Source organism: Neofelis nebulosa, chromosome 11 (assembly GCF_028018385.1).
Source record: "Neofelis nebulosa isolate mNeoNeb1 chromosome 11, mNeoNeb1.pri, whole genome shotgun sequence".
NCBI lineage: Eukaryota > Metazoa > Chordata > Mammalia > Carnivora > Felidae > Neofelis > Neofelis nebulosa.
In genome coordinates, this window is record NC_080792.1 from 25,685,732 (window position 1) to 25,710,864 (window position 25,133).

Sequence of the window (25,133 nt, forward strand, 5' to 3'; positions counted from 1 at the left end):
GGCTTTCTGAGGCCATTATACGGTATATGTACGTGCATGTGTGTATACACACACATATGTACATGTGTAGCTTTTATAGCTGTTCTCAGGTGGGAGAGTTGGTCTGAAACATCTGATCACCTGCCAGAAATCTCATTATATGTGAAGTTTAGCTCTTCGAAGTTTCGTCTTTGGTCACTGGATATCACATCACGTTGACTTCTGTGTCCTTTTAACGCAATCCACTGGCCATGACAAGCCTCCTGGATATCTGTCTAGTGCAGGTGTCTCAAGTAGTACTCTGTGTGTTCAGGCACAGGCCTGGTACCGGTCATCCTTTCAAGGGGGCTTGGGTTGTTTTGTTTGTTTGGTTTTTGGTCCTGCATGGTGTTTAGAGAACATCATCTAACAGCTGGTGCTCTCATTGCTGTTTGGTTGTCATTACTAGACCTTTGCAGTGGACTGTATTAGAATGTGCATATTTTTCGAACAACAACAAAAAATCATGTTTATGATTTCAAATTCACATTCAGCATTACAAGTTTTTTTAGCCTTCCTTTTTTATTTGGTTTTATGTTTTGAATTCCTCTCTTATTCTGAAAACCTTGATTCTTAAAAACCTTAACCTATTTACTTGAATTAAGTAATCTGTAGCTTCAAAACAGTGTCACCAATGTGACTACTAAACATTAGACTATTGAACTAAGTTTGAGATTTCATTTCTGTTTTTAGAGTACAGTCTACTTAGTATTCTGCTAGGAAAATATTTATGTACAGTCAATAGGATTTCAAAGATACTCGAGGTAAGAACTTTTGTCAGTATCATCATGTTACAGTTCTGATAAATTGTTACAGTTTATTGTCAAGTTTTTTTTTTTTTAAGTTTGTTTATTTATTTTGAGAGAGAGAGCGCACACCCACACAAGTAGGGGAAGGGTAGAAAGAGAGGAGAGAGAGAGAATTCCAAGCAGGCTTCATGCCGACAGCACAGAGCGCAATGCAGGGCTCGATCCCAGGACCCTGAGATCGTGACCTGAGCCGAAATGAAGAGTTGGACACTTAACCAACTGAGCCACCCAGGCACCCCATATTGTCAAGTTTTAGAGAATTCTTTTTAATTCTCAATTTGATTTTATTTTGGAATATGTAAAACATTTGTTGCCAAAGTCAAAACTGTGTAACAGGATATACGCAGAAAGCTCTTGCTTTGGTTCCTGGTCCCTCTTCCTTGTTCCCTCCCTTCCTTTGTAGGTAACTATTTTATTTAATTTATATATTTATTTATTTATTTATTATTTTTTATTTTTTATTTTTTTATCCTTCCAGTTTCTCTTTGCATGCACACAGACCCAGTCTTCCCCAGGTCCTTTCTTACCCAAAAGATAACACACGGTGCGTTTGTTGTACAACTCGCTGTATTCACGGTATAGCCCAGAGGTCACTCCATGTTAGTGTAGACACATCTTTGCTTGTCCCAACTGCGTAGTATTAGGCTATGTGGAGATACCATAGCTGATGGATGGACACTTTGTTTTCTTTCGTTATTTACGAATGCCATAATGACTAACCTCGTGCGTACGCTGTTTCATAATCGGGCAAACATGCCTTCGTATTCACCTCCTAAAGGTGGGATTCCTGAGTCAGGGCGCATGTGCACGTGTAATTTTTTTATATGTTGCCAAATGTTCCTCCACTGAGACTGTACCACTTTGCATTCCCACTGATCTCTTTTGAGAGTTACTGTTTTCCTGCGGCCTCACTAATAGAGTATATCATTCGTGTTTTCCATTTTTACCACAGATTGTCAATTTTTTTAGAGAATGATACAGAGAATCTTCATTGGAATGTTTTCCAAATCCATAGTTCTGTTCCTTTTCCTTTCCCTAATGTTTTATATGTTTTCCTTTTGTTCCTCATTAACATGTTGTCTGCTTTTCGTTTGCTTTTAAGGTAAACCAATGTATTTATTTACCTCTCTCTTGTGGTTTTACTGCATTTTCTAATTTATTTCTTTAGGTTTTTTGGTTTTTTGGGTTTTTTTTTTTTTTTTTTTTTTTTTGGTCATTTCTTCTATCCTGCTTTCTTTGGACATACTTTGTTTACTTTCTCAATTTTACTTGTTCACTTCTGAGTGACTGGGAGGCCGTGCATTTTTCTGTTAAGAACAACTTTGGTTGCATCCATTACTGATTAGCATTTTGCCATTGGCTATTTGTTTTTCTTACTGATCTGTAAAATTTCTTCATGTGTTTTTGCTCTTTATGAATATGTTGCTAATATTTTTCTTAGTTGCTATTAGTCTTTTCTCCATTTTTAAGGCTCCTTTTCTCATTTCAAAAGATTTACATTTTTCATGTATCCAAAACTATGTGTTTTTTCCCTCAGAGACTCTGGATTCTTTTCTAAAATGTCAAAAAGCCTCCCAGCCTCTCTTACCCCATCCCTGGGTCAAGATTATAAAAATATTTACCTGTATTTTTTTTCTAAACCTTTAAACTTTATGTTTGACTTTTTAATCTTCTAGAATTCTTTTTGTTGAAGGAATTAATTAGAGATCTAGCCTTTACATTTTTTTATATTTAATTATTACTCAGCCCAGTAGCATTGATTTGATTATTTGTCTCCTCTGGTATAAAATCCAGTCTGTATAATTTACTGAATTCCCGCATGTACTTGGATGTGTTTCTGGGTTCTTTCGCGTCCACTGTCTTATCTTTCCGTGTATGGTGTCCTATCTAACATACTACCTAGTATAGCATTGCACCGCATATTGTTCGGTAGAAAATGTCAGCTCGGTGTTCTTTTTCAGAGTTTTGGATGGTAGTTCCAAAGTTCATCCTTGAGTTTCAGTTTCTGCCCTCTTTCCCGTTTTTCATGCCCTTTGCACTGTGGGTAGCAAGCCATAACACCCGAATGTCTGCCTCTGTAGCTTTTCAAAATGCGCTCTCCGGACCTCTCCAGAATTGTCTCGCCTACCCGTCTCCAGGGCCGCTTTGTAGCCAGAAGTGGGGTTTTCTTCTTTTGGGGTGTTTCAGAAGTAGGAGGGCCCCCAGAGTTCCTCTTTACACTAGGGGAAGTCCTGAAGTCGTCTGACTTGGCCAGGGAGACCCGTTTGATCTGGTTCCACCTCTTGTCACCCTCTCTCACGTTTGACGTTCTAGCCAAACTGGATTTCCTCCCCGTAGCATGGTCCGTGTCGCCGTCAGGCTTTCTGTGCATGCACTTTTCTGCCTTTGACCTCCCCGCCAACTTAGACAGGTCTCTGCCTGCTCGTAATAAGTAGTCATGGGACCTACCATGTAATGAGCACCAGGCAAGACAGCAAATGTTTTAAAATATAGTATTTAATCATATCCTATGAAATAGATAATGTTCTAATTTTTGAGATGAGAAGGCTGAGTGAGGTTCATAGGACACATAGCTAGTAAATGCTAAAGCTGGGGTTCACATCCAGGCGTATCTCCAGAGCTTATGTCCTAACTACACTGTTGTACCGCCTCTCCCCTTTCTCCCCAAGACCCTCAAGTGTTCCCATGGCACCCTGTACCTCCCAGCGGGTGTCTCCTCTAAATGATTACCTGTGGGAAGGTGCGGGCATGTGCGTTTCACTACTCTGTCCCCAGCACCTACCGCGTCATATACTCTATGTGACTCACGAGCCATATGATTTATGTGCCTTAGTTTTCTATTCAGTGCCAGACACTGTGTATAGGAGAGTGGAGTCTGGAGTAAAAAGCGTACCTAAAAACGGACACACCTCTGCTGATGTGAGAGTTGACTCATTCTGGTTGGGACTGGAGCTGGGTTTAGCTTTCGTCTTCAGTGCTTGCCAGCCTGGCATTCCCCAGTAGCTGTTGCCTGTGCCTGAAGGGCGGGCCTGGGTTCTGTTCCGTGTTGCTCTCAGCAGTCCCTGCGGCCGAGTCAGAGAAGGGCTGTTTCTGTTGTCCTGGCCCAGACTCTTTCTTGGGGAGCCTGTGTGCGTGCCTGGGTCTTAGAGGTGGGGCTTTCTCGACGCCTCTGTCCCTCCTCATCTTGTCAGCTCTGTGTCTGCGGTTGGCCTTAAGCGACAGTTCCCTGCCCCATTCCAGTGGTAGCATGAGATCCAGGTATAGGATTCTGCACCCCACATGGTTTCCTACCCTAATCCCCAGTGTTAGAGGGTGTTTGTTTGGTTCACCCACCAGCAGAAACAGATCCCTGCCTAGGTCCTGGAGATGAGTTTCCTGCTTCTCATTCAGAGGCAGATGGGTTATATTTCTACTTCTCCCCAGAAACAGTGGAAATTTCCGTGTGTTCTGGGCCAGTAGAGTTTGCTGCCCCAGTAGCTTCAAGCTTCTGCTTAGCATGAGAGGAGGGTGTGGAAAGCAGGGTCAGATAGAGGGTTCTTTTCCGTCTCCTTCTCCACACCCAGCCTTTCTCCTGAGCACCTGGTGACGGCTGGGAGAAAAGAGCTTTCAAGTGAGTGCAGACTCCACTGTATCTGGGGCTCCAGCTTTCCAGACTGACACATTAGACCACACTTAGCCTTTAAGAATGTATTGAAATAGTGTCTGATTTCTTTCTACCAGCTTCTGTGGAGACCATGTCTTCCCCCTGTGCTTGCCAAAAACAAGAGAGTGTGTGTGCTCCTTCTCTCTTTAGAGGGGCTTGTCCCTCTGGGGAGTTCATGTCGCTTGATGGGTTTCCAAAATTACTCTCTGATGGCCTCAAGAAGACTTAGGATTTACTAAATTATCTGGCTTTTTCTCACTGGTAGAGTGAGAGAGGTGATCTTCACACATCCTAAGCACAAGCCAATGTGGGTCCCTTATCGTGCTTCCCTGCCTCGCCCCAGAGTGCCCACTTATTTCACATTTGAAGGAGCCGAGGCCCGGATGGTAACTTGTCCCGTCTATGGCAAAACTGGGGCTAGAACCCAGTCTAGAGCCTCTCTCCACTGAGTGGCAGCTACTTCTGGTCTTCCTTTTTCCATTTTTTATTTTTTTTTTAACTGGGCTGTAACTCTCCTATATGTGATTCTTAGCACCACTGACTCTTCTTAGGGAGAAAGAATGAAAAAAGGGCACCCACGTTTAGAAGTGATTCCCCTAGGGCCACCTGGGTGGCTCAATTGGTTAAGCGTCCAACTTCGGCTCAGGTCGCGAGTTCAAGCCACACGTCGGGCTCTGTGCTGACAGCTCAGAACCTGGAGCCTGCTTTGGATTCTGTGTCTGCCTCTCTCTAGTCCTCCTCCCATGCGCGCGCGCTCTCTCTCTCTCTCTCTCTCTCTCTCTCTCTCTCTTTCTATCTCAGGAATAAAGAAAGTTAAAAAAAAATTTTTTAAGTAAAAAATAAAGGAATGATTTCCCTTTTGTGCATTAACAATATCAAAGATAATAAACCTTGACATTTAATGCATGATAAAAGCCACAGGGTTTAGAGAATGATTATTTTCAAACTCAGACTTACACATTTTTACTCTCAAAGGTTGTTGAGTGGTTTTCCCTTCTAAACTAACAGTGGCTCTATTCAAGGTGCTGGGGTAATCTGACGTAAATTCTGAATTTTACTGAAGTTTGAGGTCATCCTAAAGATTTTTCTACATTAATTATGTGTTTGGTTACTCTAATAAAATTTGTTTTCTAAAAATCAGTGTTTTCTGCATTCTCTGTGGAAGCTGAGACTCCCAAGTAGCAAGGGATTTTTAAGAAAATTTTTTAATGTTTATTTATTTTTGAGAGAGACAGAGACAGAGCGCGAATGAACACGAGTGGGGGAGGGACAGAGAGAGAGAGGGAGACACAGAATCCAAAGCAGGCTCCAGACTCTGAGCTGTCAGCACAGAGTCTGACGTGGGTCTCACACTCATGAACTGCGAGATGACCCATGAGCCGAAGTCGGACACTTAACCAACTGAGCCACCCAGGCGCCCCAGCAAGGGATTTTTTTTTTTTTAATCTTATAAGCACTTGTTTTTGCAGATGAAAAACTACAACCTGGGTGAAGTGACTTAACAAAGGTCATACAGCTCGTTGTAGGCAGAGCTAAGACTAGAACGGGGCTCTTCTCTTTCTGATTGGGATGAGGGAGCCACACAGTGGAACATCAAAGCCGTTATAAAGAAAAGATACATCTTACTAGGGAGTTATTTTACTCAGATTTTACTTTATAGGATGTCAAAGAATATTCCTTTTTAAATTCTTTTGTTTTGTTTTGTTTTGTTTTGTTTTGTTTTTGTTTTAGAGAGGGAGGGAGGAGGGACAGAGGGAGAGAGAATCCCAAGCAGGCTCCAGGCTCGGCGCCGAGCCCCACGTGGGGCTTGATCTTGATCCTGATCCCACGACCCTGGGATTGTGACCCAAGCTGAAATCAAGAGCCTGACGCTCAACCAGCTGAGCCACCCAGGCGCCCCAGAATCTTTCTTTTTATGATAAAACACCAATACAGTTTGAAGAAGAGTGGAAATGAACACTAATTCTTTAAAAAAAAAATTTTTTTTTAATCTTTATTTATTTTTGAGAGAGAGAGTGTGAGCAGGGGAGGAGCAGAGAGAGAGGGAGACACAGAATCCGAAGCAGGCTCCAGGCCCCGAGCTGTCAGCACAGAGCCTGACGCGGGGCTGGAACTCCCGAACCGTGAGATCATGACCTGAGCCGAAGTCAGATGCTCAACCGACTGAGCCACCCAGGCACCCCATGAACACTAATTCTTAAGGCAAAACGATACATTTTTAAAAACAGAACAAAAAAACTCCAGGCTTGGATGTCCGCTTGCTGTCTGCCCGTACAAGGGCCTGAGGAAATCAGAACAGCACTGCCTGCCCCACACCCCACTTTACGTCCCGTGTGAGGAGCCTGCTAAGGTAATGGGATTGTGGGGGGCTGCAACTTAGTTGGATTTCCATCAGAACATTCCTTTTTTGTGCGAGTTCTCTGGCTCTTTTCCAGGTATGGAAAAACATGTAAAGTTAGCCAATGTCCCCTAGCAGCCACCATTATCTTGCCTTCCTGCCACCAGTAAGCATGTTTTAAATAACAGACTTCCCAGGCTTCTAGTTTAGGCTTGTGGGCCACGTTCAAACCCTGTCCAAAGAATGAAGAAAAAGACCACATCGTTTTACATTCCCACACGAGGCCGGTGGTGCCTTTCCTCTGCCTCCCCCCACCACTCCCCTACTCCCGCGTTATTAAGGTTACACATTGTCTCCTCTGGTCACAGGATTTATTCTTCAGCTGCGGTTTTCCATGTAATATAAAGCTAGTTCTTGCTATCAGAAGCTTGATATTTGGGGGCGAGTCCAGTTCTGGCTAGAACTTACATGGTCACAAAGCATTTTAGTGTGTGTGCCAGTAAATTAACAACATAAAGATAACAAGAGTCTATCACCAAATGATTGGCTTTGAAGGCCATTTGCACATTAACTTTAAAAAGAGCGTTGCCTGTGCATTTCCTCCCCCTTCATCCCCACTTTGGCAAAGTCCCATTAATTTTGTTGAAGGTTTTATTTTCTGCTGAAAATGCAGGAAATTTAGACAACTCTCTTGGAATCCCCCCAAAACTAATACAAACAAGATACATATGCTTCTCTTAAGGAAACTAAAAATAAATGATTTGAAACTATTTAACTGTATAAATTCCCTCTTAAAAGGAAAAGGAAGTTTATACAATGAGGCAACCCTGAGGACTGTTGACAGGGTCAGATCCTCCCACAACTGCCAGCCTGTTTGTTAGATGTGAAATCACAGCTTCGCACAGAACCTGTTCAGTGTTCATTACCAACATGTACAGAAACCGTCAGAAACATCTGAACATGGGACCATTTTTCGGGGTCCCTTTTTTACATTTGAGACTTTGCACAACTAAATAAGTATGTGTTCTTGGTTTTTTGTTTTTGGGGGGACTCTGGGGGGGTTTTTTGGAGAAGAAAGTCTGATCTGGGATCCGTTTCTAGAATGGAAACTGTATGTGCTAAAAACAAAGTCCCATGAATGAAAAAGACATGATATTCTCCACATACTTTGCTGTTCTCCCAGTGAGCCATCAGGTTTTCCCTGAGAGAGCTGATTTTGACACAATACACGGGAAACATGATTGGTTTTTTAAGACACATCTTTTTATAAAAACCTTACATAATTCCATAAACGTCAGTTTTTCTATACGTGCCCTGTAATGGACCAGTTTTATAAATTAATAGAAGTGGAATTCAGGGCTTATATTTAAGACTAAGAAATGTGATTTCTAATTCTTTATAGTTACAGTAATTGAATTAATGTATCAACTTTGGAAAGGCATTTATCTTTTTCTTTTTATATAATGGCTGAAATTACCATGATTTTTCATCTTTCAAATACGTTATTATTTTTTTTTAAAAAAACAGTCACATGGTGCGGTCCTTACTGTGTGTTACACACTATGTTAAGGGCTTTACAAGTGCTATTTCATTTCATTGTCATGGAAAAAAAAAAATCAAATAGCAATCTTCTCTAAATACCATTTGAAATTCTGACACCCGAATGGTGATGTGATTAGATAACATTTAGGTCTGTTTAAATATTGAGATTTGGACAATTCTGAAATTGTAAAGAAACTCTTACTCTTATTTTTCATCTTTGTACAAGTAGTGATTATTGCCCAACAATGCCTTTTAAAAATGAAGCAGGAAGGATTCCATTTGCTTATTGCCATGCATAGTAGGTACCTGCACCAGAATCCAGTCATAGTAGCAAATAACTTGTAAATTACCATTGTCAGGATCGTTTTCTGTGGGAATTAGAATTAAATAAAAGTTTGAGAATAGATAATTAGATCTCTTGGAACCATCATTCTGTGAGGAAGTTCTTGCCACCCAGAAGAGACCATGTGCAGAGAACCAAAGACCCTGCCCCCACTCCCCAGCTACACCTCCCACCCTTTTTCTCACAAGCCACACCAATCTGCCAGCCGTGTGAGCTGTCATACCAGGAGAGCCTCTAACCTGCAGTCAGGCATCCCCATGGGAAGCCACATGGAGCAGAGACCTGCTGTCCCCATCAAGGCCAGCCCAGATCATTAGCAAACCAAATGATTATTGCTATTCTTCACTGCTAAGCTGTGGAGTAGTTTGTCACACGGCAATAGCTAACTGATTTAAAAGTCACAAAACACGATGGAAGGAATAAATGCAAAGGTGCCAGCAATGACAACAAATGTAAGTGAATTAAACTCACTGAAAATTCAGAAACTATCAGATTTTTTTTTAATGTTTATTTATTTTTGAGAGAGAGAGAGAGTGTGTGAGCAGGAGAGGGACAGAGAGGGAGGGAGACACAGAATCCAAAGCAGGCTCCAGGTTCCGAGCTGTCAGCACAGAGCCCGACGCGGGGCTTGAATCCGTGAGCCGCGAGATCATGACCTGAGCCTAAGTCAGATGCTCAACAGACTGAGCCACCCAGGCGCCCCACAGATTAGATTTACAAACTCTGAAACCTAGCTATATAGTTGCTTTTAAGTATATATGTTTCTAGTAACACAGACAGTTTGAAAATTAAAGGCTTGAAAGTTAAAGATAAACCTGGCAAATGTTAAAAAAAAAAAGAAAGAAGATAGTACAACAACGTTAATATCAGTAAAACACATAAAATAAACAATATGGATTGAGAGAAACAGTAGATAGTGATAAAAATGTGTTGTTGGTTTTTTAAAGATGACAATCATGGACCTAGAGTCACTCTGAATATGTGAATCGCTTGGAGGAATAGATAAACCCTTTCTTATTTGGGGAAATTTTGACATAACTGTCCAGAAGTGATGAATCTTTCAGACAGTGACTATTAAATGAGATGATTATATATGTGGATGAGAAACTCAGGCATAAGCCTTCCTACATGACAGTGTACATGTGTTGTCATTGCTCTTTAAGCGATGCTCTTTAAGCAACAATCTGGCAACATCTATTCACAATACAAATCCAATATTTTCAGCAGTCCCTTTCCTGGAACCTGTCCCAGAGAGGTGGAAGGACAGATATAAGCTCCAAGGACAGACAGAAGACAGACATAAGGGCAGATCTACCAATACACTTACTGTATCATTGCTGGTAGAAACGAGGAGACAGGAATTGATTGGATGGCCATTAGTAAGAGAATGTTGTGATGTATTTTACATATGCAATAAACTGATAATACATTGTTCCTATTTTACTTTTGAGACCAGTTTTCTTCTAGAATGATTAAAAAATAAAACTGTCCTTATTTCCTTGTGTAGGTCTACCATCCAGTCTGGTTTTATACTCATTCTAATGCCCGAAGAAATTGTTGTACATTTCTCACAGTACAGGTGCCTCCTACATTATCTCAGCTTATTTTAGTGTGAAAGAAATCCCTATTTCACCTTCACATTTGAAAGATATTTTTGCTAGCTATAGAATTCTTCTTTGACTCTTCTTCAGCACTGTATCCATGCCCCTCCGTTTAGATCAGCTTGTGTCGTTTCTCCAAGCCCCCTCGTATAATTCCTATCCTTGTGTCTTGTACTTAATGTGTTTTTGTCTTTGGCTTTCAAAGTTGAATATGGTGTATCTGGATGTGTGTTTTGTTTTGTTTTGTTTTGTTTTGGGTGCATTTGTGGGGGGATATTCTCTGAGCTTCTTAGAAGATCATTGTTTGATTCTTTCATTATTTTAATGCTTAGCCATTATCTCTTCAAGACTCTGTGAAGTCCGCTATGGAACCCACCTAGGTGTTCTTTACTGCTGATATATATATATATATATATAATATATATTATATATATATTATATATTTTATATATATCTATAATATATATATATCCTATATATATAGGAATATATTATATAGAATATATATAATATTATATATATATTAGCAGTAAATATATATATAGGAATATATATTATATATATTATATATATTAGCAGTAAATATATATATATATATATATATATATATAGAGAGAGAGAGAGAGAGAGAGAGAGAGAGAGAGCGAGCAGGGTGGGGAGAGAAGGGGACAGAGGATCTGAAGTGGGCCCTGCGCTGACAGCCAATGTGGGGCTTGAACTCATGAACTGTGAGATCATAACCTGATGAGTTATGTTGGACACTTAACCAACTGAGCCACCCAGGGACCCCTATATTTTTTAAAATTCTAGCATTTACATTTGTCACTTTCTTACAGTTTTCAGCTCTACTAAAATTCCCTATCAATCATGATAGATTTTGTAAATTATAGTTCTTTAAAATTTCTTGTTAGATATTCTTAATATCTTTCTGTCAGTCTGATAATGCTGGTTACTTTGATTCTTGGATGTGAGTTGTTTTTACTTGGTTTTTGTTTCTTTGTCTTGCACATTTCGATTGAATGCTGGACATTATACTTTGTATACATTGTACAAGTGGAGATAAGTTGTGTGCAAATAAGCATACCTTTTTGTCTGCTGGACCAGATAGTGAATATTTTTTACTTTGCAGGCCATACCGTCTTTGAGGTATACTTTATCTGACCACTAATAGATCAGATCATTTCTTTCAATTAATATTTGCATGCTATATCTTTTTCTCATCCTTTTGCTTTTGACCTAACTATATTTTGAAGTGAGTTCTATTTGAGATTTCTTGGGGCTGGCATATAGTTGAGTCTTGTGTTCTTATCCACTCTGTAAAACTTTGAGTTTTAATTATTTACACAATTTGCAATTAATGTCATTACTGATAGATATTTTAGAGCTTAAGTCTGCCATTTTACTTTCTGTTTTCTGTTTGTTCCCTATTTTTCGTATGCCTGTCTTATTTTTCTGCCTTCCTGTAGATACTTGAACACTTTTTTAGAATTCCATTTTGATGTATGTATATACTGTTTTTGTGTGGATCTCTGTGTAGATTTGCTCTAAACAGTATACATACATAACTTGTCACAATCTAGTATTGTTGACATTTAACAGTTCAAGAGAGAAGTAGAAACCTTTTCTGTCTTTACATCCCTTTGCCCTCCCTGGTTTATAGTATAATTGTCTTAGATATTCGCTTATAAACATCAAGAACCACATCAGACAATGTTATAATTTTTTGCTGTAACTTTCAGACATAATTTAGGAAACTCAAGAGGGAAAGGAAAGTGTTGTATTTACCTATATTTTTGCTCTTTCCGTTGTCCTTTCTTCCAAGAGATTTGTTGATTGTTTTTGCTGTCTTGTAACTATTTCATGTTTAGATTCCCAAAGACTATTGACTGGGGAAAAAGAGACAAAACAGTAGGCTATTTATCTGTAAACAGAAAGATCGACATGACAGTGTAGAGAAGTGAGGTCATGTTCTGAATGAGGCACTTTTCTTGGAATTGGTAAGACCCAACCACCACCTTAAACTGTGGAAGTCTAATGATTTAGGGTGATGCCATATGGGAATACCAACAAGAGGTTAGTAAGTAAGGGCCTCAGTAAGCACCACATTTCCTCCTAGATTGGTGAGTCTATGATTTATTATTTCAGTTTCTAATTGTGACTATCTGAGTTCAAAAGATTTTTACTCAAATACTGTAGTAAGTGATCAACCTGATTCTAAAGATTCTTGACAAAAATAATCAGAAAAATAATCTAAAGATTCTTGACAAATGATCTCTTTTGCATTATCTTTTCAATGTCGTTATAATTTTAAAGCAGTTACTCTTGGTCTGATTAATTCTGTGTTAACGAGAAGAACACTGTGTGTGTTTTCTTTCTTTGTCAGGCACAAGACCTAAATGTCATTGAAGAAGTGATTCGAATGATGTTAGAGATCATCAATTCCTGCCTGACAAATTCTCTTCACCACAATCCAAACTTGGTGTACGCACTGCTTTACAAGCGAGATCTCTTTGAACAGTTTCGAACTCATCCTTCATTTCAGGATATAATGCAAAATATCGATCTGGTAAGTGTAAATGGAGATCCCACGATTCTTTTTTGAGTGTTAAAAAAGTTGAACAAACTTTGATAAAAAAAAAAACTACATAAGTTAGAATCCCTTCTTTGAACATAAACTAGATTTGTAGTCTGTTCTGCCATAACAATTATTGTATTCTGTGTGCATTACACACACACTATTTAATAGAATCGAGATCATACTTTATACAGAATATATTCTGCCGTATTTACTTAGCATTTAGATCATCAACATTTTTCTGTGGTATCATCAATTCTTTGAAAATCTCACGTTTTAGTATCTGTGTGATGTATAAGATAACGGATGTCCCAAAAGAATATTTAACCATTATTCCATTTGTGCTCATTTTGGGTGTTTCACATATTTTATATTATTTCATAATTAATGAACAGTTTATAAATAAATCGTATTTCCCCTGTATTCAGTTATATTTTTGGTATGGTCTTAGAACTGGAATTGTACTAGTTTTTATTTTTGGAGGATATCACTATTTTTAAAACTCAACACACGCTGCCATACTACTCTCCAGAAACACTGGGCAGAAACACCTGTAAATCCAGCAACACCTGTAAATCATCTTATTTCCACGAGTGATCTACGAGAGGATTTGTCTCACTACACTCTTCTTGCAGCTTTGAGTAGTATAATTATTTTAATATTTGTCTTTTTATATCAGAAGTGGTATTTCATTATCATTTTTATGTGAATTTCTCTGGTAAGTATGGCTGAACACTCTTCCCAGGTTTATAACCTTTCTGTCCTTTCTAAAAATGTTTTTGCTGTAATTTCTATTGCTGTATTAGTGTTTTCCAGTTCAGTTTGGTTCCACAACTATTTCCTTTTTTTCTCACAGATTAATCTCCTACTAATTAACTTAACATACTAGGGAAAAGCTTAAAGAAAGTAGCCAGAAAATATGTTCAGTAGTTTATCAAGCAAACCAAATACCATGAGCAGGTAGCATTCGACCCTGGAAAGCAACCAGCCTTTCCTATTGGTAATTTATTTATTGTAGTAGAGCAAATGAGAGGGAAAAATATCATCCATATATAACAGGATCATCTTATCAAATGCTAAAGATATTGTATGAGAACAAACACTTCTGAGGAAACTGTGAATAGGATATTTCTTTTTTTGATTTTTTTATTTTATAATATCAGTATAACTAAAATACAGTGTTCTGTTATTTTGAGGTATACAATGTAGTGATTCAACAATTCGGTACATTACTCAGTGTTCATCATGGTAAGTGTACTCTTAATCCCTTCACACAGTTCACCCATGCCCCCACCTACCGCCACCCTGGCGATCATCTGTTTTCTCTAGATAAGAGTCTGTTTTTTGGTTTGTCTCTTTTTTCCTTTCTTCATTTGCTTTGTTTCTTATATTCCACATATGAGTGAAACGATACAGTTTTTGTCTTTTTGTGACTTATTTCATTAGCATGATACCCTCTGAATCCATCCATGCCGTTGCAAATGGCAAGATTTCACTCTTTTTTGTGGCTGAATAATATTTCATTATGTATATATACTCCACATCTTCTTTATCCATTCATCTGTGATGGACACTTGAGTTGTTTCCATAATTTGTTGTTAATAATGCTGCAGTGAACACAGGGGTGCATATTTCTTTTCTAATTAGTGTTTTTGTGATTCCACCACCGTTTCTTGAGTAATTAATCTGATTCACAATACCAAGCACCAGAGTAAACTGAAGAGCCAACATCCTTGTCCTTATATTACTTACATTCAGAAAAACATTCAATAATTAAATTCTTTTTGTTGTTGTTTGTTTATTTTTGAGAGAGAGAGAGTGAGTGAACATGAGCAAGGGAGGGGCAGAGAGAGAGAGAGAACAGAGGATCCAAGCGGGCTCTGCGCTCATAGCAGTGAGCCCAATGCAGGGCTTGAACTCATGAACCATGAGATCATGACCTGAGCTGAAGTCAGACGCTCAACGAACTGAGCCACCCAGGTGCTCCTCGATAGTTAAATTCTTACACGGTTAAAGTATGTGAGTTTGGTCATAAGTAAGCACAGGCACATACCCTTTTCTGAGACGTATGCCCAGAAGTGGAATTGCTTAGTAGGTAACGTGTATTATGCCAGAGTGCTTTCCGTGGGGGGCTACTGTTGACTCTCTGACCAGTGGTGTATGAGAGGTTCTGTTACTTCACATGCGCTTAGTTTTGTCAGTTTTGTGATAGCACCTCATTATAGTTTTAATTTGCAATTTCTTGATGACCACCGAGGATGAGCATTTCTTCCCCCACCTCTTACGGGTTTCCGCTTTTATGAGTTTCCATTCAAATCCTTTGCCAGGTTTTCTGTTGTTTATCTTTGTGCAGATACTTGATGTGTTCTGGATTCTAGGCCTTTCTTGATGATGTGTTACACGCATCCAGTCATGGACACAGCGACAGACTTTCAGCCATAACTCTAAAACTCCTCGCAAAATGGTCAAGCAGATCAGATCAAGTTTTTGTTTCCATTCTCTTCTTGGAGACCTGCTTTCTGCCCCAGTTACACGGTGCTCTGGTTCTCCTGTCCGGTTGCAACATCTTCCTGGGAATTTCCTTCCCCTGTCTCCTTCGGCTGACTTTGGCTCCTGTGTCTTCCTCTTTCTCGGCTGACCGCGTCACGTTGGCAAGAGTGTATACTACGTAGTAGCTTTCTGGGAAAAGGGTGTACATGAAGTATATTTCATTTTAACCTTCAATTTATAGATAAAACCAGCTTAGAGAGATTTTACCTTGCTCACAGTCACATATTCTTAAAGTCATAGAGGCAGGACTCAGACCAGGCAGTTTGATGACAAAGCCCATGTCCATGTGTGAAATCACCATGCCCACCTACCGAACCCCTTGACTAAATGCTCCCACAGTTCCTCGTACACTGCCTAAAAACATCTACTCCTATCCACAGAGATTTCACCATTTCCTTTCTCTCTCAGGATCACGTCTAATGATGTCCGATCGGTCTTTATTCCACCAGTGTTAGAACTGAGGATCCTTCTCAGTAACCAGGCAGATGACATCCTTAAAAAAATATCTCAGAAGGGCCATATTGGTTTTTGAAGAGACACACGAGAACCATGCAGAGAGAACCATGCAGGAAACTTCGTTTCCTTGGAAAGATGTAAGAACCAGAGTGAAGGTGAGGAAACAGAAGGGACCTTGCTGTGCTTTCACACGGTGCGTGACCACGTGGAAATGAAGCAGCGTGTTAACTGGACATCCACCCAGCGCTCGCTCTCCTGAGCTTGAGGGGCAAAATGGTCGGCCCAAGGTCACTTAGCCGGTAGGTCACTCAGCCAGGCCTCGAATCCAGGTGTTCTTACCAGAGACTCTCTATGCTTGCAGCATTCACTTGAATAAACCTGACGTAAGATTTCAAACGAGCAGGTTTTCCAACAACTTTTTGTTGAATGCTGCCGTCCAAAATAGTGCAGGGCACAATGGAAGATCATTCAAAAAGCATTTTAAACTCTTTTACATATTTTGGAAAGAATCCCACGATAGAGATAAAAATAACATCCCTACTTTTTGTCTCTCTCAGCACTTTGCCTTCCCCTCCGCTGCCCTAAATGCCCCTGAAATTTGGCTCAAGCAAGCCGTTGCTCTATCTTTTTTCGTGGAGTTAACCTTGAAAAGTGTTGGTAGACTATGAATTGCTGTCATTTTTAGCTGACAGGCAGTTCAGAGTTGATATTTTTCATTGAGACAGTCAGCAATGTTGAATATCTAAGACAGGAGAGACTAACCTTGGAGCACTTTCAACTTCCATGGAAGGACATCGACATGTGTTTCAAGTGGCCAAATTTCTATTAGCCACTGCCACATATCCTTCCCATCTAACCCATAAAGTGATATGATCTGGCTGAATTAAGTAGCAGGGCGATCAAATGACCGCACCAAATGAGAGAAGACGTGAAAGAAATTTCATGGCTGCATGTAAGTAAGGAGCAGAGGCAATGAACAGTCAAGTCATATAGTGTGGTAAAGGCAAGAACTATTTTTATCTCTGGACAGTGTAAAATTCATGTTAGATCCTGTGTATTTCCAAACCTGACCATCCTCGCTGAGCTCCAGACTAGTGCATTCTGTTGTCTACCTAACAGTCCCACGTAGGGGCACCTGGGTGGCTCAGTCGGTTGAGCGTCCGACTTCGGCTCAGGTCATGATCGTGGTCTGTGAGTTCGAGCCCCGCGTCGGGCTCTGTGCTGACAGCTCAGAGCCTGGAGCCTGTTTCAGATTCTGTGTCTCCCTCTCTCTCTGCCCCTCCCCCGTTCATGCTCTGTCTCTCTCTGTCTCAAAAATAAATAAACGTTTAAAAAAAATTAAAAAAAAAAAAACAATCCCACAAATTTTGAACAAGGTTAAATCAGAATTCTTTTGTTTTCTACAAAAAATGAAACAGAATGAATCAACTCTTTCTTCTGCAGTTTTCCTGATCTCAGTAAATGACATCAATATCTACCAATTGCTTAAGGGGAAAAAAAAAGGGGGGAGGAAGAATGAGTGCTGGTTGGAATAAGGGTGGGAAATTGCAAACCAAAAGAGCACAGTCAGACAAGGCCTGTCTCTGAGTAGGTGCATCTGAGCTAGGACTTGAAGGAGGTAGAGAGTAAGCCAGGCAGATATCTGGGGTTAGAGTGTCCCAGGCAAAGAGAACATAGGGGTGGGATCAGGGTATGTCTGTGTCTCCCTCAGGAGCAAAAGGTAGGCCTGCTTACTGACCATTATAAAAGATTTGGGCTCCCTGAGCTCACGGTTCTCTTCCTATAATATAAGCTCCTGCATGGGGGTGGGGAGGGGGGGTCATCCAGCTTCTTCAAACCACCTTTGTGCAAACTGGGGCTTGCAGAACCCGTGAAAAAAGGCCAGTGCTCTGGTTGCTGCTGTTGCTTGACTAATAACTGTCCTTCATCACTGACCCAGAAATCTCCATATCCTTCCAAGATCCGCAAAATGGTAACTTGCAGGTGGGGCCAAATTCTTCAGGTCTTCACGTGGGAAAGGGTATTTCAAAGGTAGACTGATAAGTGCAAGATGTCTATTATAAACTCTAGGCCAACCACAAAAATTGAGGAAGAGAGAACTGGTCAGCCAAAGATGGAGATGAAATAAAATCATAAGATTATATTTAATCCAAAGGCAAGTTTAAAGCAAAACAAATAATAGTAGAAAGGGGTGCCTGGGTGGCTCCGTCAGTTAATCGTCCCACTCGATTTCTGCTCAGGTCACGATTCTCACAGTTCACTAAATTGAGCCCTGCATCCGGCTCCGCGCTGACGGCAAGGATCCTGCTTGGGATTTGCTGTCTCCCTGTCCCTCTCTGCCCCTCCCCTGCATGTGCGCTCACTCGTGCATACACACTCTCTCTCAAAATAAACTTTTAAAAAGTCGCAATGATAATAATAGTGGCACAGTGAGAAAACAGGCAATGCGATAAATTTAAATCCAGCCCTGTCAATAACCGCATTTAGTGCCTCAATTAAAAGAGAGTTTTCAGACTGGATAAAAGGTAGACTCTAACTCTGTGCCGTCGATAAGAAACTCACTGTAAGTAGAAAGAGCTAGACAGGTTAAAAGTAAAAGACTGAAAGAAGTTTGATCATGCAAGCACTAATTAAAAGAAAGCTGGAGTGACTGTGTTATCAGCAAAGTGGACTTCGGAAAAAAGAACATTACCAGAGATAAAGAGGACACCATGTAACAATAAAGAGGTCAATTTACCAAGGAGACATAACAATCCCAGATGTGGACGCACCTAACAACAGGGCTTTCAAAATACACGAAGCAAAAACTGATAGACTTGCAAGAAAAAATAAGCACATCCATAATTATAATTAGAGAATTCAACATTTCTGTCTCAATAGCTAATACAGTAAATAGAAAATGAGTAATGATACGGAAGACCCAAGCAATACTACCAACTTGATTTCACTGACAATTATAGAACATCCCACCCGTCATCAGTGCATCTGGAACAGTCACTGAGATAGAGCACAGACCGGAAATAAAACAAACCTCAACAAACTTTAAAGACTTGAAATCATATAGAATATGTTCTTTGACCACAAGGAAATTAAACCAGAAATCAGTAAGAAAGACATCTGGAAAATACCCCCACATATTCAGAAAGTAACAGTGCACTTATGCATCACAAAGAGGAGGTCAAAAGTAAAAAGAACCTATTTTTTTTTAATTAATTTATTGTTTAATTTACATGCAAGTTAGTTAGCATCTAGTGCAACAATGATTTCAGGAGTAGATTCCTTAGTGCCCCTTCCCCATTTAGCCCATCCCCCCTCCCACAACCCCTCCAGCAACCCTCTGTTTGTTCTCCATATTTAAGAGTCTCTTATGTTTTTGTCCCCCTCCCTGTTTTTATATTATTTTTGCTTCCCTTCCCTTGTGTTCATCTGTTCTGTGTCTTAAAGTCCTCATATGAGTGAAGTCATATGAAATTTGTCTTTCTCTGACTAATTTTGCTTAGCATAATTATATTATGCTAAGCTCCCTGTTTTTATATTATTTTTGCTTCCCTTCCCTTGTGTTCATCTGTTCTGTGTCTTAAAGTCCTCACATGAGTGAAGTCATATGAAATTTGTCTTTCTCTGACTAATTTTGCTTAGCATAATACCCTCCAGTTCCATCCACATAGTTGCAGATGGCAAGATTTTATTCTTTTTGATTGTCGAGTAACATTCCAGTTTATATATATACCATATTTTCTTTATCCATTCATCCGTCAGTGGACATTTGGCCTCTTTCCATACTTTGGCTATTGTCAATAGCACTGCTATAAACATTGGGGTGCATGTGCCCCTCCGAAACAGCACACCTGTATCCCTTGGATAAATGCCTAGTTGTGCAATTGCTGGGTCGTAGGGTAGTTCTATTTTTAATTTTTTGAGGAAACTCCAGACTATTTTCCAGAGTGGCTGCACCAGTTTGCATTCCCACCAGCAGTGCAAAAGGGTTCCTCTTTCTCCGCATCCTCGCCAACATCTGTCGTTGCCTGAGTTGTTCATGTTAGCCATTCTGACGGGTGTGAGGTGGTATCTCATTGTTTTGATTTGTATTTCCTTGATGAGTGATGTTGAGCGTTTTTTCATGTGTCGACTGGCCATCTGGATGTCTTCTTTGGAGAAGTGTCTATTCATGTCTTTTGCCCATTTCTTCACTGGATTATTTGGTTTTGGGGTGTTGAGTTTGGTAAGTTCTTTATAGATTTTGGATACTAACCCTTTACCTGATATGTCATTTGCAAATATCTTCTCCCATTCCGTCGGTTGCCCTTTAGTTTTGCTGATTGCTGTGCAGAGCTTTTTATTTTGAGGAGGTCCCAGTAGTTCATTTTTGCTTTTGTTTCCCTTGTCTCCGGAGACATGTTGAGTAAGAAGTTGCTGTGGCCAAGGTCAAAGAGGTTTTTGCCTGCTTTCTCCTCGAGGATTTTGATGGCTTCCTGTCTTAGGTCTTTCATCCATTTTGAGTTCATTTTTGTGTATGGTGTAAGAAAGTGGTCCAGGTTCATTTTTCTGCATGTCGCTGTCCAGTTTTCCCAGCACCATTTGCTGAAGAGACTGTCTTTATTCCATTGGATATTCTTTCCTGCTTTGTCAAAGATTAGTTGGCCATACGTTTGTGGGTCCATTTCTGAGTTCTCTAGTCTGTTCTATTGATATGAATGTCTGTTCTTGTGCCAGGACCATACTATCTTGATGATTACAGCTTTTTGATATTTCTTGAAGTCCAGGATTGTGATACCTCCAGCTTCAGTTTTCTTTTTCAAGATTACTTTGGCTATTCGGGGACTTTTCTGGTTCCATACAAATTTTAGGATTGTTTGTTCTAGCTCTGTGAAGAATGCTGGTGTTATTTTGATAGGGATTGCATTGAATATGTAGAGTGCTTTGGGTAGTATCGACATTTTAACAATATTTGTTCTTCCTATCCAGGAGCATGGAATCTTTTTCCATTTTTTTGTGTCTTCAATTTCTTTCATAAGCTTTCTATAGTTTTCAATGTAGAGATTTTTCATCTCTTTGGTTAGGTTTATTCTTAAGTATTTTATGGTTTTTGGTACAGTTATCAGTGGGATCAATTCCTTGATTTCTCTTTCTGCTGCTTCATTACTGATGTATAGAAATGTAACGAATTTCTGTGCATTGATTTTGTATCCTGCGACTTTGCTGAATTCGTGGATTAGTTCTAGCAGTTTTTTGGTGGAATCTTTTGGGTTTTCCATATAAAGTATCGTGTCATCTGGGAAGAGTGAAAGTTTGACTTCCTCCTGGCCTATTTGGATGCGTTTTATTCCTTTGCGTTGTTTGATTGCTGAGGCTAGGACTTCCAACATTGTGTTGAATAACAGTGGCGAGAGTGGACATCCCTGTTGCGTTCCTGACCTTAGGGGGAAAGCTTTCAGTTTTTCCCCATTGAGGATGATGTTAGCGTTGGGTCTTTCTTATATGGCTTTTATGATCTTGAGGTATGATCGTTTTATCCCTACTTGCTTGAGAGTTTTTATCAAGAAAGGGTGCTATGTTTTGTCAAATGCTTTCTCTCCTGTTGAGAGGATCATGTGGTTCTTGTCCTTTCTTTTATTGATGTGATGAGTCATGTTAATTGTTTTGTGGGTATTGAACAGCCCTGTATCCCAGGTATAAATCCCACTTGGTCGTGGCGAATGATTCTTTTAATGTATTGTTGGATCCGGTTGGCTAGTATCTTGTTGAGGATTTTTGGATCCATAAAAGAACCTATTTTAGAGTTAGCAAAAATGAAAATGTAATATCAGAATTTGTGGGATACAGCTAAAGGGAAATTTATGGTATTAAATACTTCTATTAGAAAAGAAGAAAGGTCTTGAATAAATTATAAGATTACACATTAAGAAGTTAAAAAGAGTACATTAAACCCAAAACGAGAAAAAGGAAATAATAAAGATGAGAACAAAAAAATCAGTACAGTTGAAAAAGAAAGAAAAGAAAATTGGTGATACCATAAGAAATCTCTGCCAGTAAATTTGATGACTTAGATGAAATGGACAAATTCCTTGAAAGGCCCAAACTTTCAAAGCTCACTCATGAAGACATAGATCATCTGAATAGTTCTGTATCTTTAATAGATACTGAATTAATACTTAAAAATTTACCAACAAAGAAAACTCCAGGCCTAGAAGGCTTCACCTTGAATTAATTCTGCCAAACTTTTAAGAAAGAACTATTACTATCTCAGTACAAACTCCTCCAGATAATACAAGGAGAGGATACTTCCCAACTCATTTTATTAAGGACATTATTACCCTAATGCCACTACTAGACAAAGATCTTACAAGAAAAGAAAAGTACAAGTCAGTATCACTCATAGACACAGACATAAAAATCCTCAAAATATTAGCAAATTGAATCTAGCAATGTATCAAAAGAATAATGCAGCATGCTCAATTATCATGTAACCCAGGAGTTCAAGGCCAATGTAATTCACATTAGCAGACTAAGGAAGAGAAACCAGTCATCTCAATACATGCAAAAAAAAAAAAAAATTTGTCAAAATTCAGCATTTTTTCATGATTTAAAAAAGACGCAGTAAAACTTTCTCAGCGTTGTACTGTTTACATTTTCTGAAAATAATAAAATGTAAATTTCTTTGAAAGAGAAAGGTCATGCATAAATTCATCAAGTAAAAATAGAAGAGTTTTAAATTGACCCTCAGTAACGTATTAAGATGATCACGTTGGACTTTAAACAGCAGGCTTTCCTGGAATTTTCAGTAGATTGCGCTCGCTACTCCTGTCTGGTTTGGTTGATCCGTAAGTTTCACATGTCTTGCAGTTGTTTCCTACATGGTAGGTAGGGCACCGTTGTCACTTTATAAATGGAGATACTCAGATACACTTAATAATAATGACGGAAACTGACACTTCATGAGCACTTACCATGTGCCAGGCGTTGCTCTTTGCACTTTGAAGGTATTAACCTATTTCATTTTAACAACACCCCCATGAGGCAAGCACTGTGTTTTTCCTCATTTATAGATCAGGAAACTGAGGCATAGAGAAGTTAAATAACCTGTCTACATTTACAAGCAGAGCTAAGAATTAAGCCCAAGCATCTGACACCTGGTAGGTGCTCTCAGCTACTGCGTGATGCTGCACAGAGAGGAAGCTGAGTATCTTACAAGTCCGGTAGCTGGTAAGTATCCGAGGCAGGACCCAAACTACATCTTCTGACTCTGAGCACTTCACAGCCCACATTACCACGAGGTCTAATCTATGTAATGACACATGTTCAGTCTTCATCATGTCCTCCAGTTACATCGCGTCTTTCTTGAAAATATCATCTATTTTCTTTGTAAATCCTCTGGAGATCTCTCCCGCTGAATAGGCTGTTAACACATGTATTGATTAAAGCACAAAAACTTGAGGAAAAACTGAGAATCAGTGGGGAAATACATGTATTTTACTTTTCAAAATGTGTTTATTATTGTCTTAAGAAAAAGAAAAAAAAGGCTTAGCTCTCTACTTTTACCTCTTGGAAGAATGGCCATTTAGCAAGCAAGAATGCCTCACTAATACATACTTACTTCTTTTTTACCCCCATCTACCCCACCAGAGCTTCTCATTTCTATAAATCTGTGTTCTAGTGATCACTCACTGGTTTCATAATAAGTGGTTAAATGTGATTGTGACGTTACTCAAAGGGTGCAGCCGATTAATCAGAACGTGACCTTGGATAATTACTGTTCACAACTAATAACATAATTGAAGGTAACATGCTGTACTTAGATTTCAGGAATTGTAGCCAAACGTGGTGGGCGGAGGAAAACTGTACACGCCCAGGGAAAAATCCCTCCCTTTGAAAAGTTGCCTTTGAGTTGCACTGACATATCATTCATTCCCATTTTCACCTTAAATATTTTATCTTCTGCAGACATTATCAGAGGGGAAATAGTTGATCATTTTTTAACAGTTTTAATGGTTGCTCTGAAAGTTGATAAAAGCCACCTAACTGTTAAAATCATCATCACTAAATTTACTGTTGTCTGCAAAATTCTAATGCAGTGGTAGGAAATACAAGCGTATCTCTTTTTTTTTTTTTTAAGTTTATTTGTTTTGAATGAGAGAGAGAGAGAGAGAGAGAGAGAGAATCCCAAGCAGGATCTGCGCTGTAAGCACAGAGCCTAATGCGGGGCTTGAACCCCCGAACCGTAAGATCATGACCTGAGCCAAAATCAAGACTCAGATACTCAACCCACTGAGCCACCGGGCGCCCCCAAGTCTATACCTTTGAGTAAATTGTTTCACGTTCTTGGCTGCTGTGGCAGCCTGACTCCAAATGAAACTGGGGACGAAACAAATTACACCTTTCACCCCAAATATTTTCCATTAAGAAAAGTAAGGCTTTTGTTAGTAAGAACTGCTGGAGACAACATGATAAAGTAAAGAACATCCAAGTACTGGTCTCCCTCCGGACACTGACCGGCTAACTTGGGACAAGCCTCTCTCTCTCTAATCCTGTTGAGTCATCCGTAGGACAGAGCTTTATCAGCTCCCTGGATTGTTGTGAGAATTAATTAACAGTAGAGCACATGGTCCATAGTAAACATGCAGTAGATGTCCGTTCCCTTCATTTTTGATACATAACTTATACTTCCCTTCTGGAAGTGGTAGGTTTATCATTTTTTAAGTAGCGTGAGTTTGAATGCGACAAGAGAATATCAGCTTAAAACAGACGAATGGGAGCCAGTTTGAAAAAGGGAATTTAGTTAGAAACTGAGTCTCCTTCCTACCCCGCAGCTCTCCTGGTTGAGAACGGCCGTCCCTTGAGGCCCGGAGGCAAGTCCGCACATGGTACAGGGTGAACAAGAGTGGATCACCGTTGCGTTCCTTCCCTCTGTGACCATGTGGCACGTCCATGCTCTCCCTTGTGGGCTGTGGTATGTGTATTTGAGCACCGCACAGTCTGCTTTGCTTTGATTCTGTACGTTTTGGTCTCCCCGTCGGCAGTCTCCAAAGTGGACGGGTACCCACCGTCCATAGCAGCGTGGGAGGACTGTATCAGAGCTTTCTTTTCATCTAAAAAAAAGAGATTGAGTTTTCCCAACTCATAGCATTGCACGGACCGCCCGCCAGGCTCTCCGTGTCGGCTGCAAGACTCCGGGTCTCCCGGGGAGGAGAGGGGCGGTCTCGGCTTGGAGGGCATGGTGGGCACTCTCACCTTTCATTCACCTATAGTTCCTGGTGATGT

The 25,133-nt window shown here is 39.9% G+C and overlaps 1 protein-coding gene across 8 annotated transcripts in view; it reads left to right on the forward strand.

Moving 5' to 3' along the window:
- Positions 1-25,133, forward strand: part of DYM (dymeclin) — a 357,662-nt gene that overhangs the window by 279,701 nt on the left and 52,828 nt on the right. For all 8 annotated transcript variants that reach the window (XM_058692153.1, XM_058692154.1, XM_058692152.1 and 5 more), the window contains one exon: positions 12,678-12,860. In XM_058692153.1, coding sequence (XP_058548136.1) covers positions 12,678-12,860 — 183 coding nt within the window. The remainder of the gene's footprint in view (positions 1-12,677; positions 12,861-25,133) is intronic.